Source organism: Mus pahari, chromosome 6, assembly GCF_900095145.1.
Source record: "Mus pahari chromosome 6, PAHARI_EIJ_v1.1, whole genome shotgun sequence".
Taxonomy (NCBI): Eukaryota; Metazoa; Chordata; class Mammalia; order Rodentia; family Muridae; genus Mus; species Mus pahari.
In genome coordinates this window covers 70,555,529-70,571,322 of record NC_034595.1, presented here as the reverse complement: position 1 = coordinate 70,571,322, position 15,794 = coordinate 70,555,529, and the positions used below count along the sequence as shown (strand labels likewise).

General features: G+C 44.0%; 1 protein-coding gene across 1 annotated transcript in view; it reads right to left on the bottom strand.

Annotated features, from left to right (window-relative positions):
- Zmynd12 (zinc finger MYND-type containing 12) overlaps positions 1-15,794 on the bottom strand; it is a 30,215-nt gene that overhangs the window by 10,584 nt on the left and 3,837 nt on the right. The window contains exons 2-4 of the mRNA XM_021200852.1: positions 8,267-8,408; positions 4,919-5,090; positions 1,491-1,660 (exon numbers count right to left, since the gene is read on the bottom strand). Coding sequence (XP_021056511.1) covers positions 1,491-1,660; positions 4,919-5,090; positions 8,267-8,408 — 484 coding nt within the window. The remainder of the gene's footprint in view (positions 1-1,490; positions 1,661-4,918; positions 5,091-8,266; positions 8,409-15,794) is intronic.

The following is a 15,794-nucleotide window of genomic DNA, read 5'->3' as shown; positions in this document are numbered from 1 at the left end:
AAAAAAAAAAAAAAAACAACAAAAAAAAAACTATCTTTTGAGCCTCATGGTCAATTCCTCTGTCTCCTGTGTGAGATAAGTATCGGCCCGGAGCTCCGCCATTAAACTGCCTCATGCTTTTGCAACAAGAAGGTCTCTCGTGTTTCTTTGGGACACCCTGACTCCCGTGCCCTGAGGGGGTCCCCGAGAGGAGGCCCTACAGTGGCACATACTTTTAAGCCTAGCATCCAGGAGGCAGAGACAGGCAGATCTCTGAGTTCAAGGCCAACTTGGTCAACATATTAAATTCCAGGACAGCTGGGACTATGTAATAAGTAAGACCCTCTCTCTTTAAAAAAAAAAAAAAAAAAAAAGGTATTGGCTCAGGCTCAGGGCTTAGACAGAAACAGATGACATAGGGCTGCCTGAAGTCACTTAATGGAAGAGTAACTGGAGATGTGGAAGCCACAAAAGCAAGAGGGCCAACAGAGCACCAAGAACAGCAATGGCAATGAATTATTGCCATCCCTGTATCTCAGAAAACCAGAGATGACAGCACAGGTAACAGAACAGCCAGAGCTGGAGCTGTGGCCACTAGACAGGAGCTGTATCCAAAGAGGAAAGCTGACTGTGCACCAGAACTGTAACTCCACCCTCCTGCTGTACCTTCCACTCTTCAGTCCTTAGTAAAGCCAGACAGCAATGGCATGATGGCATCCAGGACAGCCCTGGAGGGCAGCCTCCCAGGACGGAGAGCTACACACAAGATGGTCCTGAGGTACAGGGAAGTCTAAGGCAAGCTCAGAGGCAAGCAGCCAGAGGGAGGGAAGGATGCTTGGAGGAGAGGTGAGCATAGAGACTATAGAAAGGGCCCATGGGAACGCAATATGACCCAGCCTAATCCGGGTCAGGTGCAGGAACTCTGTCTGGTACTATTTTCCAGCCCCAAAATTCGACTAGGAACTCCCTAACTGGAGAAGAACAGCTCATCTGACTCCCGCATCTCACATTTGTACAGGTTTATAGATTGTAAGTGCTTTCTTATAGATCTGGCTCATTTAAATTTAATAACCACACTCTGAGGAAGAGACATTAATATTATTTTAACAAATAGCCACAAAGTCCAATGTGTACAATCTTCTATTATTAATCTCTGCAATGCACTGATGTGGTTGGGACCGGTTTATGATTTGTGTCTTACATGTGATGAAAAAGGTTAAAGAACTAGCAGGAAGCAGAAGCACAACCCTTCTTCCCTTAGCACTGTGCAGTTCTGTCTCTCCAGATTAGCCTCAGACATCTGGGTGGGGGAGGGGGGAGATGGGGCCTGGCCACATGTGCATAGCTAGGAAGTAGAAAGGCTTGAACTGGGGTCATTAGAGCTGAGTTCTTGCTGCTGCTCCCAAAATGGCCAGCATAAGCAGTAAGTGTTAGAGAAACGCTCAGCTAAGAGAAACACTAAACAGAGCCGTTCTTGGAAATACCCAGGTGTCTTAAGTGAGCTTGCTCACATCATTAGCCAGATGGTACCGGGCTTCATCGAGGTTCTTCTTGGCTATATAGAGAAGGCCCAGGTTCCGATGCAGTAAAGAGTGGGTGGCGTTACTACAGTCAGTTGACTTGAGGACTGTCCATTGGGCTTGGGATAGATATTCTTCAGCCTGCACTATCCGGCCCAGACCTGCCAAAAGTCAGTTATAAAAGAGGTATAAGCCGGGTGTGGTGGTGCATGCCTTTAATTCCAGCACTCAGGGAGCAGAGCAGGAGGATTTCCTGGAGTTTCAGTACGGCTCAGGCTCTGTAGAGATACCCTATCTCAAAAACCCATAAATAAATAAATAAATAAACAAATAACTAGTAATTCATATTTTAACTAAAGCGTATATGATGACATATGGGTTATATCATACATTGGTTTATTCACTGATACAAATATTTATTGGTGCCCAAAGTTGCTCATGAATGTTCATAGCAATCCATCCATAACTGATGCTCATGAGTGAACTGTGATTAGTCATAAAGAGACTATTGCCAGCCGGGTGTGGTGGCGCACGCGTTTAATCCCAGCACTTGGGAGGCAGAGGCAGGTGGATTTCAGAGTTTGAGGCCAGCCTGGTCTACAGAGTTAGTTCCAGGACAGCCAGGGCTACACAGAGAAACCCTGTCTCTAAAACAAAACAAAACAAAACAAATAAACAAAGGGTAACTACGAACAATTATATGGATTTTTAAAGCTGATGGAGTGTTCTGAAATTGAATAGTAGTGAGTTATACAACCTTTTGAATATATAACCTTCTGATTATATTACATTGTACCTAAAAAGGATGAACTTATAGATTGTGAATTCTTTCTTTCCACCGATATATACAAGAGAGAGAGAGAGAGATACACTAGGATTTTAACTTTTATTTATATATTATGTATTTACTTAGGTAGTGGGCTAAAAACCCAGGAACTAAAACAGGGAACCAGGACTCACAATAAATGGCTATAAATGAATGAATACATTGAGAGTTTGGTAAAAATGGGATGTTTACACGACTCCAAAGTACCACCTCATAAAACAAAAATGAGAATTATCGTGATTCATGACAGAGAAGCTGATGGCACTGCTGTAGTAACAGTGTGGGGTGAGGATTTGGGAGCACATCTCCTACTTGGTGGAAGGAGACACTGCCTGGTTCTAGAACTACAAATAAAGCCAACTATGATCTTTAAACAGAGCTCAGCTGCATGGTATCTAGACACTGTAGCTGAAGATGGCCTTGAACTCCTACCTTCCTGCCTCCACTCTAGACCTTACATCTGGACTTTCCATCTAATACATTCTGATTGGTGTTGCCTATGGATTAACATCAGTAATGGGGAAATTGTGTCCGTTTATAGCATGGGTTGAGACATTCCTGTCCCCAACAAGGGAACAGCAGACAAACTCAACTAGGATGCTTTATATAATGATTGGCAAGGCTGAAGAATTGTAGTACAAAGGGTCCCAAAGGGTTCAAGCCCCAGCACCACGTGGCTATCTGTAACTCTAATTCCAAGGGATCTTGTGCCCTCTTCTGGCTTTCTCGGGTACTAGGAACAGGGATGATAGACAAACATACCTGCAGGTGAAATACCCAGATATGTAAAATAATGTATATATATATATTTTTAAAATATCTAGCCGGGCATGGTGGCACACGCCTTTAATCCCAGCACTCTGGAGGCAGAGGCAGGTGGATTTCTTTTTTTTTTTTTTTAAAGATTTATTTATTTATTATATGTAAGTACACTATAGCTGTCTTCAGACACACCAGAAGAGGGAGTCAAATCTCGTTGCGGATGGTTGTGAGACACCATGTGGTTGCTGGGATTTGAACTCAGGACCTTTGGAAGAGCAGTCAGGTGCTCTTACCGGCTGAGCCATCTCACCAGCCCTGTAATGTATATTTTTTAAATTGGCCAATGATCTCTGAAAGTCAAAAGAGCCAAGGGAAAGTTGAGTCTATTTCAGAGAGAAGATTTAACAAATAACAACACGAGAAGAAATGTGTCTCTGAGTTGTGACTCTTTCAGATTCTGTAACTTTGGGGTTATAAACACATTTTTGGAGAAGTCTGAATGAAAGGCTTCACTGTGCTTATAAAGGGGGAGTTTGATGGGAAATGTACACTAGAGAGTTCCAGACACAGGGACCCTTCTGCATTCGACAGCAAGGCGTGGATGGGGCACTTATACCAACAACAGCTTGACCTCACTTTTTATTTTCAAAGCGGGACTGGAATCCAGGACTCTACATATGCTAGGTAATGTGTTTTACTGCTGAGCCCTAGCCCTAGCCTGAAGAATGCTATTCGGAATGGTGGCTAGTAAGATGTATATGGTGCCTAAGACCCTCCCTGTAGATGCTCAAGAGTATGAACTCTTCTCAGAATGCTCATCTGCAGCAGCCATCAGGCAGGTGCCTGCTAAGCATGTGCTCTCACTCTTAGGGTGCTCTCACTCTTAGGGTGGCAGGTTCCTGTTTCTTACTTTGACCCCAGGGAACAAGGGTAGATGCTACATTCCAACTAGGTTAGCAAAATTCTGTCTTCTGGGAATTTGTAATGGAAATCAGATGCTAAGCCATTTCTGCTTCTCAACTTGAATCCAGAGGACTTGCAGATGTAGCTAGACCTGATTGATATCTGAGGATAACTGTCTCCTGCAGTGAGGAGAAGATGTTAAAATTTAGTCTACAGATAGGCACACTGAAGTAGATACATACAGAGGAGCAGAGACAAGAAAGAGGGCTGGGTGTAGCTGAGTTGGTAGAGGGTTGGCCTACCATGAATGAAGACCTGGCTTCAATCACCAACAATACATATCTTGGGAATGTAGTTTTGGCCTGAAATGTCAGCACTGGAAGGAAGAGTGGTGGGGGCAGGAGGATCAGAAGTTCAAAGTCGCCCCTTAAGCTACCTAGTGTGTTTTAGATATATCTGAATTTTGTAAGGGGTGCTTTAAAAAGAAGAGAGAAAAGAAGGGACACAGGAGAAAGACTGAGAGCCCAGTCAATTTCCTATAACCCCCTATGGACACCCTAACAACCTAATTGATTTCTTCCCTTGTCCAGGTCAGCTTGAGTGGATTTCTTTTTGTTGTTTTGTTTTGTTTGTGACAGAGTCTCTCTATGTAGTCCTAGCTGTCCTAGAACTCTCTATGTAGACAAGGGTGGCCTCCTTCCTCTGCCTCTCCAGTGCTGGGATTAAAGGTGAATGACACCAGACCCAGCTTGAGTGGATTTCTGTCAGCTGTGCCTATATCCTTCATTTCATGCCCCTATGCCAGCCTTCATCCCCCTATGCCAGCCTTCATCCCAACCCCCCTCTTCCACAAAGGGTGTGTTGCCGCTGGCAAGGATCAACACAGCACTTCAACGGGCTCCAGGGGTCTAAGGTCGGTTCCACTCACCAAGGCTGGCCTCAGCCAGGAGCAGGTAAGCAGGCACAAGCTCCACTGAGCTCAGGCCGTGCACATTCATGCGGAAACGAAGGGAGTGCAAAGCAGCAGGGACAGCATCTTCATGTCTTCCTTCAAAAAGATATTTCTGGGCAACGGTGTAGCAGAATTCAATCAGGTGCTTCTGTGGAAGGCAGAATAGGCATTCTGACAGTAGGCAAAAGGCAAGGTGGAATCAGAGGTAAAGCCAATGTCTGGCTGAAGGGACTTGGTGAGCCTGCCTGTACTAGGTGGATATGAGCTTCAGGGGTGTAGTGGATAAAAATGCAAACTTGGGACAGTGAGGTCAAGGTCCAGGAACAGACATCTTTCATTATAGTTTAAAACTTGGCAGACAGGAGTATTGGACTTGAGCTCTCAGATGAACAGCACACAGCATTCCTGTAGTTCTTTTCATTGTATTTCTTTACTCTTTAAAGACAGGGTCATATGTAGTCCAGGATAGCCTCAAATTCACTATGTGGGTGAACATGGGCCAGTACCCAGTTTTATGCCATACCAAAGCTCAAACCTAGGGCTTGATGCCTGCTAGCCAAGCCCATACCAACTGATGTACATCCCCAGCCTAATTTTAATAAAACTTTAATTTAGCAAAGCTATAGATGGCACAAGACAATGCGTTTATAACCTAATATATTCTTTTTTATTCACTTATATTTTGAATATCTTAATTTGCCAGTGGTTCTCAACCTTCCTAATTCTGTAACACTTTAATACAGTCCATGTTATGGTGATCCCCCCCAACCATAAAGTTACTTTCATTGCTACTTTATAACTGTAATTTTGCTACTGTTATGAATCGTGATGTAAATACTTTTGGAGACAGAGGTATGCCAAAGGGGTGGCTTTTATTTCCTCAGAGAAAGTAATGAGCTGACAGCCATATCCAAGCTTTATGAATATATGGCTTAGGTTGAGCCCAGAGTGTTTCTATCTATCCCTAGGCTTATACCTGGAAGCTTCTAGCCTCTGTACATTCTAATCTTCAGCTTCCAGCCTCTGTCTGCTAACCTAGGCCGAGATTGTTTCAGCTGTTGAGACTTACTTCTGAATAAACTTACTTTTTCTAGCTCTTTCTGAACTCTGGCTAGCTGGTTCAACTCAACTGTTCTAGCTCAAATGCCTCTCCAAGCTGACTGATTCAAATTGGCTTCTCTTGGCTTCTGGCTGAATTGCTCTCCTTGGAAAAGACTGCTTCTGAATTGCTCCAAACTAACTGCTCTGAACTGAACTGAACTGAACTGAACTGAACTGAACTGAACTGAACTGTCTCTCCCTCCCTGCTCTTAAGTAGCCTTTCTATCTGTTCTCCTGAGAGTTGGACAGATCCTATCTCCGACTCGTTCTGTCAGATCTTTCTCTGACTCATCACTTTGTCTGCCCTTCAATTAGACAACATTGTTTGGGATTGAAGATGTGTACTAAAGGCAGGTCTGTATTCCAGCCAGATGGGTCAAAGGTATGAACTAAACGTATGTCTATATTCCAGCCAGAGGGGTTAAAGGTACATAGCATGTCTGCATTCCAGCCAGATCATATCTTTGGATGTGATCCCTTATCAGAGCAGCCATTTTACTGGATTAAAATTCCTCTACTGTCTTATCACAGTACTTGACACATGGATTCTATGGACTGAACAGTGTCTCACAAAAAGTCATGTGGTGAAGCTTTAAACCCTAATCCCACAGAATATGATGGTAATTTGGATAAAATGCCATCCAAAAGAGGTGGTTATGTTAAAATGGATCCATTCACATAGACTCTAATTTAACCTGTTTGGCATCTTAATTACATTTTTGTGTGTCCATATGTGCCATAATGCATATATAGAGGTCAGAGGACAACTGGAAGTCAGTTTTTTCCTTTGATCATGTGGGTTCTGGAGATCAAATTCAGGTTGTCAGGTTCAGCAGCAAACTCTTTCCCACTGAGCCACCCTACCAGCCCTAACTGCTACCTTTATGAGAAGAAACTGGACAGGCACAGAGATACTAGTGACATGTACAACCATGGAGGACCCAATGAAGACTCAGCAAAAAGGTAGCCATCCATCATCCAGGAAGAGAGGTCTGAGAAGTGACCAAATTTGGGTTTCCAGAGATGGCTTAAGTCAGTAAGGTCTCATGTGAATGGGGACCCAAGTTCTGTCAGGGGAGGTTCTGATACTAAGGTCTAGTTCACTAACTGGTACTTGATTTGTCAACAAAGAAGGCAGGGAAGGTACAAGTGAGACTTCTGGATCCCAAGAGAAAAAAGAGACACAGGGAAGGAGGGGAGGGGCTTTTCTGCCATACTTTGGAGGACCATGTAGGCCTGGGAAGAGCTAGGGGCTGCAGCCTCCACTATGGGGGTGGGAGGCAAAGATGTTTGTCAGGGGCTAATTGGAACAAGCCACTGCATTTAGGGCCGAAGGAGAGATGGAGATAATAAATTGATTGGTAAGGGCACACATTTATAGCCAGGAGATATTTGTGCCCAGCAATTGTGTCTAGCAGCCAAGTTAAGGTAACAAATTGTATCTTTTATCCATGGATTCAAAAGGAAGCTTGGTTAGGGCATGTTGTGTTAGATCCCAGAGCTAAACCAGGTGGAACAAAAGGAAGCAGGGCCCGGGCTGGTAGCACAGCAGCTTGGGGCAAAGGCGGTAGTGGGTTTTTTTTAAAAACTGTACGCAACAAGTTCAATACCCAGAAACCACATAAAAAAGCTAGGTAAGGTGGGCACACTTGCTCTCCCAGCACTGAGGGGGCAGCCATAGGCTCAGTGTCCATCTAGGCTAACCTGCTTGGTGAAGCCCAGCCCTGTCAGAAACCCTGTTTTAAAAAAAAAGTCAAAACCAAGGTGAATAGCTCCTGAAGGACACTTGAGCTTGTCCTCTGGCATCCACCTGCAACTCAAGCATACGTGTGCACCAGAAGATGCACAGGGCTGGGGGAGGACAAGGGAGGGAGGGGAGAGGTGGGGAGGGGAGGACAAGGGAGGGAGGGGAGAGGAGGGGAGGGGAGGACAAGGGAGGGAGTGGAGGGGAGGGGAGGACAAGGGAGGGAGGGTGGGGGAGCACAAGGAAGGATGGAATGAGAGAGGAGGGGGAAGGCGTGAACTTGGACTTAGACTTTCCGTCCCCAGCAGTGTTGAGAAAATTAATGTCTGTTGTTTGTACCACTCCGTCTTATGGCCACCCAAGCAAACCAGTCCAGTGGGTGTTCAGTAAAACCGTAGGAATGACCCAGTGACTGGCACTGGGATTGGGAGCATCAGAACCAGGGCCCCGCCTTCACCATTACCGGCTATGGGACTCGCCTGTCGACTGTGCAGCTGCTGCAGACCATGCTGCCTCTCTTCCTCTGAGTTGTAGAAGGGCATGGTGGTGCGCAGAGGAATTAGCAGCTGGCATATCTTCGCATGGATGCTGTCCCAGTCAGCCTTCTGATGCACAGGGCCACTGACAACAAATCACACCGTGTGTGTTAGCGTGTCTTTGTCTCCTCCCAGCTCTAAATCCCAGAAAAGCCAGCCCAAGCCAAACCTGGCAGGAGCCTAAAGCCTTTCTGAGATGGACGTCTATTTTCTCTCATGACTGTACTTGGATAAAAACTGCACTGTGGCCAAGAAGTGGTGGTGCACAACTTCAATTCCATCATTGGGGAGGCAGAGGCAGGTGGATCTCTAGGAGTTTGAGACCAACCTGGTCTACAGCACGAGTTCTAGGATAGACAGGGCTACACAGAAAAACCATCTGGAGAAAAAAAGACAACAAATGCTGGAACTATGTAAGGAAACATAAACCTTTATATTTATATACTGCTGGTGGGGACGCAGTCTGGTGCACAGCTCCATGGTCACAAGCACTTGCTCTTACAGAGGACCTGGGTTTGATTCTCAGCACCTACATGATGACTTACAGCCTTCATAAGTACAGTTTCAGGGGATCCCGTGCCCACTCCTGAGCTCTGAGGACACCAGGCACACATGTGGTGCACAAACATACATGGAGGCAAAACATTCTTACCATCAAATGAAATAACTAAGTATTTTTAAAGTTTAATCTAAAAACAGTACTGCAATGTGGCCCAGCTATACCGCCTCTAGTGTACACCTGAAGGACTGTAAGTCCACATACCCACAAAGATTTTTGTACATCTGTTTGTTGCTGCATGAATTACAATAGCCAGGAAATGAATCCAGCCTAGATGCTCATTAACAGACAAATGAATAAAGGAAATGTAGTATGTCTGCATAGCGGAATTCGATTTAGCTGTAAAGAAAAATGAAATTATGACTTTCTAAGGAAAATGGATGGAACTGGAGACCATTGTGTTAAATGGAATGAGCCAAACTTAGGAAGACAAATAGTGCTTTTTCTCATATCTGTAATGCATACTTAAATACACACACACACACACACACACACACACACCATAAAAGTGGGACAGTATGAAAGGAGAGGAGGCTATCTAATGGGAAGGAGGAACGACAGAGGGTGATGGAGTGTATATCATGAAGCAGGAGGAACTATGTGACGTAGGGAAGGGGACAGCAGGAAGGAAGGGAAGGGAGGGTGGAAGAGGGCAGAGGGTGATACGGAAAAGGACAAAGTAAAATGTGCATGTGTGTGTGTGCATGCGTGTGTGTATGTGTGTGTGTGTGTATGTCACAAGAAAACCCTTCCTTTTGCATGCTAACCAAAGAAAAATTATGTAAAACTAAACAAATAAAAACTGTTGGGTTTGGGGGAGGGGCACGTGAAGGAATCTCGTCTATAGTCACACATATTTTTGCTCACATATTTTTACTGTGGCTCATCTGTTAAGAACAACAAGACAAGGCCGGGCGTGGTGGCGCACGCCTTTAATCCCAGCACTTGGGAGGCAGAGGCAGGCGGATTTCTGAGTTCGAGGCCAGCCTGGTCTACANANTGAGTTCCAGGACAGCCANGGNTACACAGAGAAACCCTGTCTCAAAAAACAAAAACAAAAAGATTTGCTGGGCCAGGCAGTGGTGGCATACGCCTTTAATCCCAGCACTCAGGAGGCAGAGGCAGGCGGATTTCTGAGTTCAAGGACAGCCTGATCTACAAAGTGAGTTCCAGGACAGCCAGGGCTATACAGAGAAACCCTGTCTCAAAAAAAACCAAAACAACAACAAAAAGATTTACTGGATGTGGTGTTGCACCTTTAACCCCAGAGGTAGGAGTGGTAGGAGGATCTCTTAGTTTGAAGACAGTCTGGTCTACATACAGAGTTCCAGGACAGCAAGGCCTTGTCTTGGAAAACAAACAAGAAATTAAATTTTAACGATGTCTAATTCACCTAGTTTTACTTTGGTTCCTTTGATGTCAAATCTGAAACTACACGAATTTGTGATTAGGTTTTCTTCTAACTGTCCTCAGCTTTGTGACTAACATCTAGGTCTTTCCCACAAGATTTTTTTTTTTGAATGAGGTGGACGGTAAGGATCCAAGTCCATCTCATTCCACGTCCATCTGCTTGACTCAGCACCATTTGTTAAAGGACCATCTGTTCTCAATGAACGTTTATGGGCTATCATAGCTTCTCACTCCTGTACCGCCCTTAACGTGGTAGGCAGCACTGTAGGGGCTAGACAAGTGGCTCATCAGTAGGGAGCACTGGGTTTAATTCCCAGCGCCCACATGGCAGCTCACAACTGTCTGTAACTCCAGTTCCAGAGGATTCGTGACACCAGACATGCATGTGGTACACACACACACCGATGCATGAAAGAAAAATACCCATATGCATAAAGGAAAATAAATCTTTAATAAATTAGTTTAGCACAGTAGTAAGTTTTGAAATTTCCATATGAATTTTAGGGTCAGTCTGTCTAAGCTGGAATTTCAGATGGACTCAGTGGGACTGCTCTTCCAAAGGTCCTGAGTTCAAATCCCAGAAACCACATGGTGGCTCACAACCACCCATAATGAGATCTGACTCCCTTTTCTGGTGTGTCTGAAGATAGCAACTGTGTACTTATTAATAATAATCAATAAATCTTAAATGATAAGTATTTCAATGTCTTTAGTTTCTTTCAACAATGTTTTGTTAGGCAGTCCTGTGCTACAACTCTCAACTTATGGCTCCTCCATGTGAACTTCCCACCACCCCTAGAAGGTTATAAAGGTCAGGCCTTTCTTCTGTCTGGGTTACTGGTCAGAGACACCTCTGGACTGTTTAAGGATTTGGCCCAAAGAATAAGGCTGTCTTTTTTTGTTTTTTTTTTGTTTTTGTTTGGTTTTTTTTGGCTGTCCTGGAACTCACTTTGTAGACCAGGCTGGCCTTAAACTCAGAAATCCACCTGCCTCTGCCTCCCGAGTGCTGGGATTAAAGGCGTGTGCCGCCACGCCTGGCAGAATAAGGCTGTTTTAAGGCCACATCATACTTACTTGTTTATATATCATATTATTTCTGCCTAATGCTTTCCCTTCCACCTCAGGACCCTCTCAGTACAGTAGGACTTATTTAAGGGAATTACACAGGTTTTCTTTTTGGACTGGCCACTGCTTCATCATCTTTCATGGTATTTCAGTGCATAAATCATGCATTTCCTTGACTAAGTTTTTCTCTAATATTGTATCCTGTTTTGAATAAGGTGACATTCTTAATTTCACTTTTGGATTGTTCATTTCTAGTTTTTAGGCATTTAACTACTCCTCCATACCCTGCAGTATTGCTGTGTTCATTGCTTGGTTTTAATATAATTTTCTTTATGCTTTCTATATTACAAGCCTCTTAGCATCCTCCAGGTGAAACCGATGTTTATTATAGGAGTTGGTTCATGTGATACTGAGCACACAGAGTTGCATGATGGGTGCTAGAGAGATGGCTCAACAGTTAAGAACAGGTATTGCTCTTCCAGAGGACACAGTTTGATTCCCAGAACCCATGCTTGGTGGCTCACAACCCCCTGTAACTCCATGTGCAGAGGAATCTGATTCCTTTGTACTCTGTGGACACCTGTTCTCATGTGCACATAGCTCTATATATAGATACATGCATACATACATACATACATATATACATACACACACACGCACTCAATTGAAAAAAATAAATCTTAAAGACTTATAATGCTTCCTGTGTTGGAGAACCAGAAAAGCCAGAGCAGTAATTCAACTGAGTCCGAAGGCTGAGACTAGAGGTGAGGGAGGAAGGGGAGGATCTACTTGCTTCAAGTCGAGAGCCCAGAGGCCTCTGAACTAGCGAGCTTACAGCCAAGGGCAGGAGAAGACATATCCCAGCACACAAGAGAGCAAATTACCCCTGTGCCATGCTAGGTGCAGACCATCAGTAGAATGCAGGGAACCCACTCTCCGTAGTGAGAATGACCTTGACTCAGTCTCCCAGGCCAAATGTTCCACTCTCCCACAAACACACCCCAAAACAAGGTGTTTCCAACTATCTGACATCCCTTACATATAGTCAGCCATCACGATGAGGTCATGACATCTGTAAATGAGGTCGTGTTGCTCTTTCCAAGCTTGGCTGCCTTTCACTTCATCGTCTTGTCTAACTGCGTTCTGACTAGAATCCTGCCCCAATATTGAAGAATGGTGGAAACAGCATTGTGGGCTCAAGGGTCTCATCCATGGAGAAGCTCGCAGTCCTCCAAAGTAAGTATGATGTTAATTCTCTGTTGCTCTGGACTTTTCAAAAACTTTTTATTGATTCTTTGTGAGTTTCCCATCATGCACCCCAGAGCCACTCATCTCCCTGTCCCTTTATATCCACTCTCTGCCCTTGCAGCATTCCCACAAAATACAACATATACACAAACAACTAAAACAAAGCGTAGAAAACATCTCATCGTGGAAGCTGTAGTGTGTCACAGTGTGTCCCACAGTCTATCCCTCTGTCCACACAGCTTCACTTGCAAATGCTCACTGCAATGAGTCATTGGTCTGGTTCTGAGATTGAAGGCTTCTATGACACCATCAATACTGAATCCTCATCCGGACTCCTCCCGGTTATCCTTTTATTGCCTGGTGTCATGGAGATCCTGCGGCTTTGGGACAGCAGGACCGGCCCTTTCATGAGTCCCAACCATTTGCAGATGATATAAATTTTGAGGTGAGCCAATTCAGAGCCCAGGATCTGGGCCTGGCTGATAGCTGAGCTGGCTCTCCCTTATACAAACCCCCAGAGCAAGCACTCTGGCACTGCTCCAGCTATTCCACCCAAAGCTGCCATAGGAAGGTGGCAGGGTCAGCTCTCATGCTCTCATGCCCTCAGGGTGGGTTCAACAGCACCCACACCTCCAGAGTCAGTTGCTTGGGCTGCCTAGTCAGGATGCAGGCCCCAGTCTCCCAAGGGCTGCAGCCTGTGAGGGGCTGGGCCAGCTCTCCTGCTCCCACACCCTAGGGGCTGGCTCAACTGTGCCTTCACCAGCTCTGGGGGGGGGGGGTTTGTTTGTTTTTGTTTTTGTTTTTTGGTCATTTTTATTTAGTAAGTAACAGGAATTCCTCCCTCCGCCCCCATCAAGTTTAGTGTGTTTATTATGATGCTGGATTTTACCCAATGGTTTTTCTGCATCTAGTGAGACATTGTGTGTGTGTGTGTGTGTGTGTATGGTGTTCTATATTGACCGATATATGTATATTCAATCTATCTTGAATTCCTAAAATAGATCCCAATTGCCTACAATGTCTAATCCTTCACATTTGCTGACAGGTTTGGTTTACTAAAATTTTGAGAACTTTCGCATCTGTATTCATTGGGGATACTATTCTGTAATTTTGTGATATTTTATTTGGTTTTATTACTGGCACAATATGGGTCTTATAGAATAAGTTGTGAGTTATTTGTTCCTCTTTTTAACAAATTAAAGGATCTGTGTTCGTTTTCCTTTAAAAGTGAAGCAATACACCAGCCTGTGTTATCTGGTTTGGGTTTTTCCATCACTTGTTATGGACCCAGTCGTCAGACGTTGCTTCTTATGTCGATTTAGTTGCTTTCAAGGGATGTGTCAGTTTTTCATCTGGGTTATCTGATTTCTTGATATACAGGTGTTCAGAGTTCTCTTATAATTTCCTTTATTTCTGCAAGTTGATAATGGTATCAACTTCATTTCTGATTTCAGTAATTTGAATCTTCTTTTTCTGGCCACTCTAGGTAAAGTTCATCAGCTTTGTGATTTTTTTCAAGAAAGTGATGTTCATTTATCTTTTCTACAGTTTTTCCTACTCTCCATTTCATTCCCCTCTGCTCCTTCTCCTAGCATGTCTGATCTAACGCAGAGCCATGCATGAACGGATTAATGAATATATTTCTTTGTTCTTTACATGGAGTACTAAGTTACTGATCTGAGGTCTTTTCTACTGTGTACATTAACAGCTGTAAATTCATAGGAACTACAAAATCAATGATGACCTATAGTATGGGTTTAGTATGTTGTTGTTTCCTTTTCATTTATCTCAAAGCATTTCTCAGTCTCCCTTTGGCCCACTGGATTTTAAAGTGTTTTTTTTTTTTTTTTACCTGATTGTAAACTTACCAAATTTCCTTCTGTTGCTGGTTATGATTTCATTGCACCACAATGGAACCTACCTTATGTGATTTTATTCCTTCCATGTTTATGACCTAACATTGCACTGGAGAGGATGCACGTTCTGTTTTTAGGGTGTTCTACAGACTTGGTTGGGCCTAGTTAATTTACAGAGTTGCCCAAGTCTTACATTTCCTTAAGGATTGTTTGCCTAGTTGTTCTATTCACCACTGGAAGTGGGATATTAAAGCTTCCCACTGCTGTTACTGCCCTGACTATTCTCCCCTTCGACTCTGTCAGCTCAGCTCTCTGTATTCGGAGGCTCTGGTTAAGGATATACAGTTATTGGCTTTTGCATTTCTACTGCTAAGGATACATTTTCATGTACACATGAGACATTTATGAACTCTATTATACATTATACATATTTCAAAACAGGTAACTGTCAGTGTGTTTCTGTTTTTCTTCCAGACAACTACTGTATGTTTCGGGAGCTCCAAGGTCTCAGGTGCAATAACTCAAGCCCCTGGATGCGGCACAAAAGCAGCCATGGGAACAGCATGGCTGCAGCCACCACTCACTCTCTCTCCTTCCTCCTCCAGATAACAGGAACACAGCCAAGTATTTAATTTACAAACTATATACTACTACCATAGAAGTGATAGAAAGCATTTTAAGGGTTTTGTGGTTTTGTTCTGTTTAATGGCAGGGGTAAGTTAGAGAATTACTGAAAACAGATTAACAAAAACACTTGCTGGGATTCAGAAACAGTCACATTCTACAGCAGAGGGACAGACAGGCTGAGTCACTGGGAATGGTGGAAAAGGTAATGTGTCCAACGTCCTGACCTTTGTTCCACTGACAGTAACTGACAAAGCTTGCCTTTCTAAGTAAACAGCTTTCTTCATACATTTCTGGGTGCCATCAATATTGAGCTGTCTCACCCAAACATTCACCTCAGGCAGGGATATAAAGGAGGAGCTGGGAGCACAATTAAGCAGTTTATGAGGCAGACATGTTTTATTCAAGCATCATCAGAGTTTATTAACCTCCATCTGGATGCCCTTATGCAAGGCATCCATTCTACCCTCCACTGAAGCTTCTCTTTCTTTTCCCTTCCTTCTTCCTTTCACTTCCTCCCTCCCTTTCTCCCTCCTTCCCTTTCTTTCTAAAACAATTCACACTGTAGCCCAGGCTTGCCTTAAACTATTAGCCCAGGCCATCCCTGAATTTACAGTGATCCTCCCGCCTTTGCCTCCCATGTGCTAGAATTACAGTCACGAACCACACACCCAGGTTCCTACTGCTTCTTTTTTTTTTTTTTTTTTTT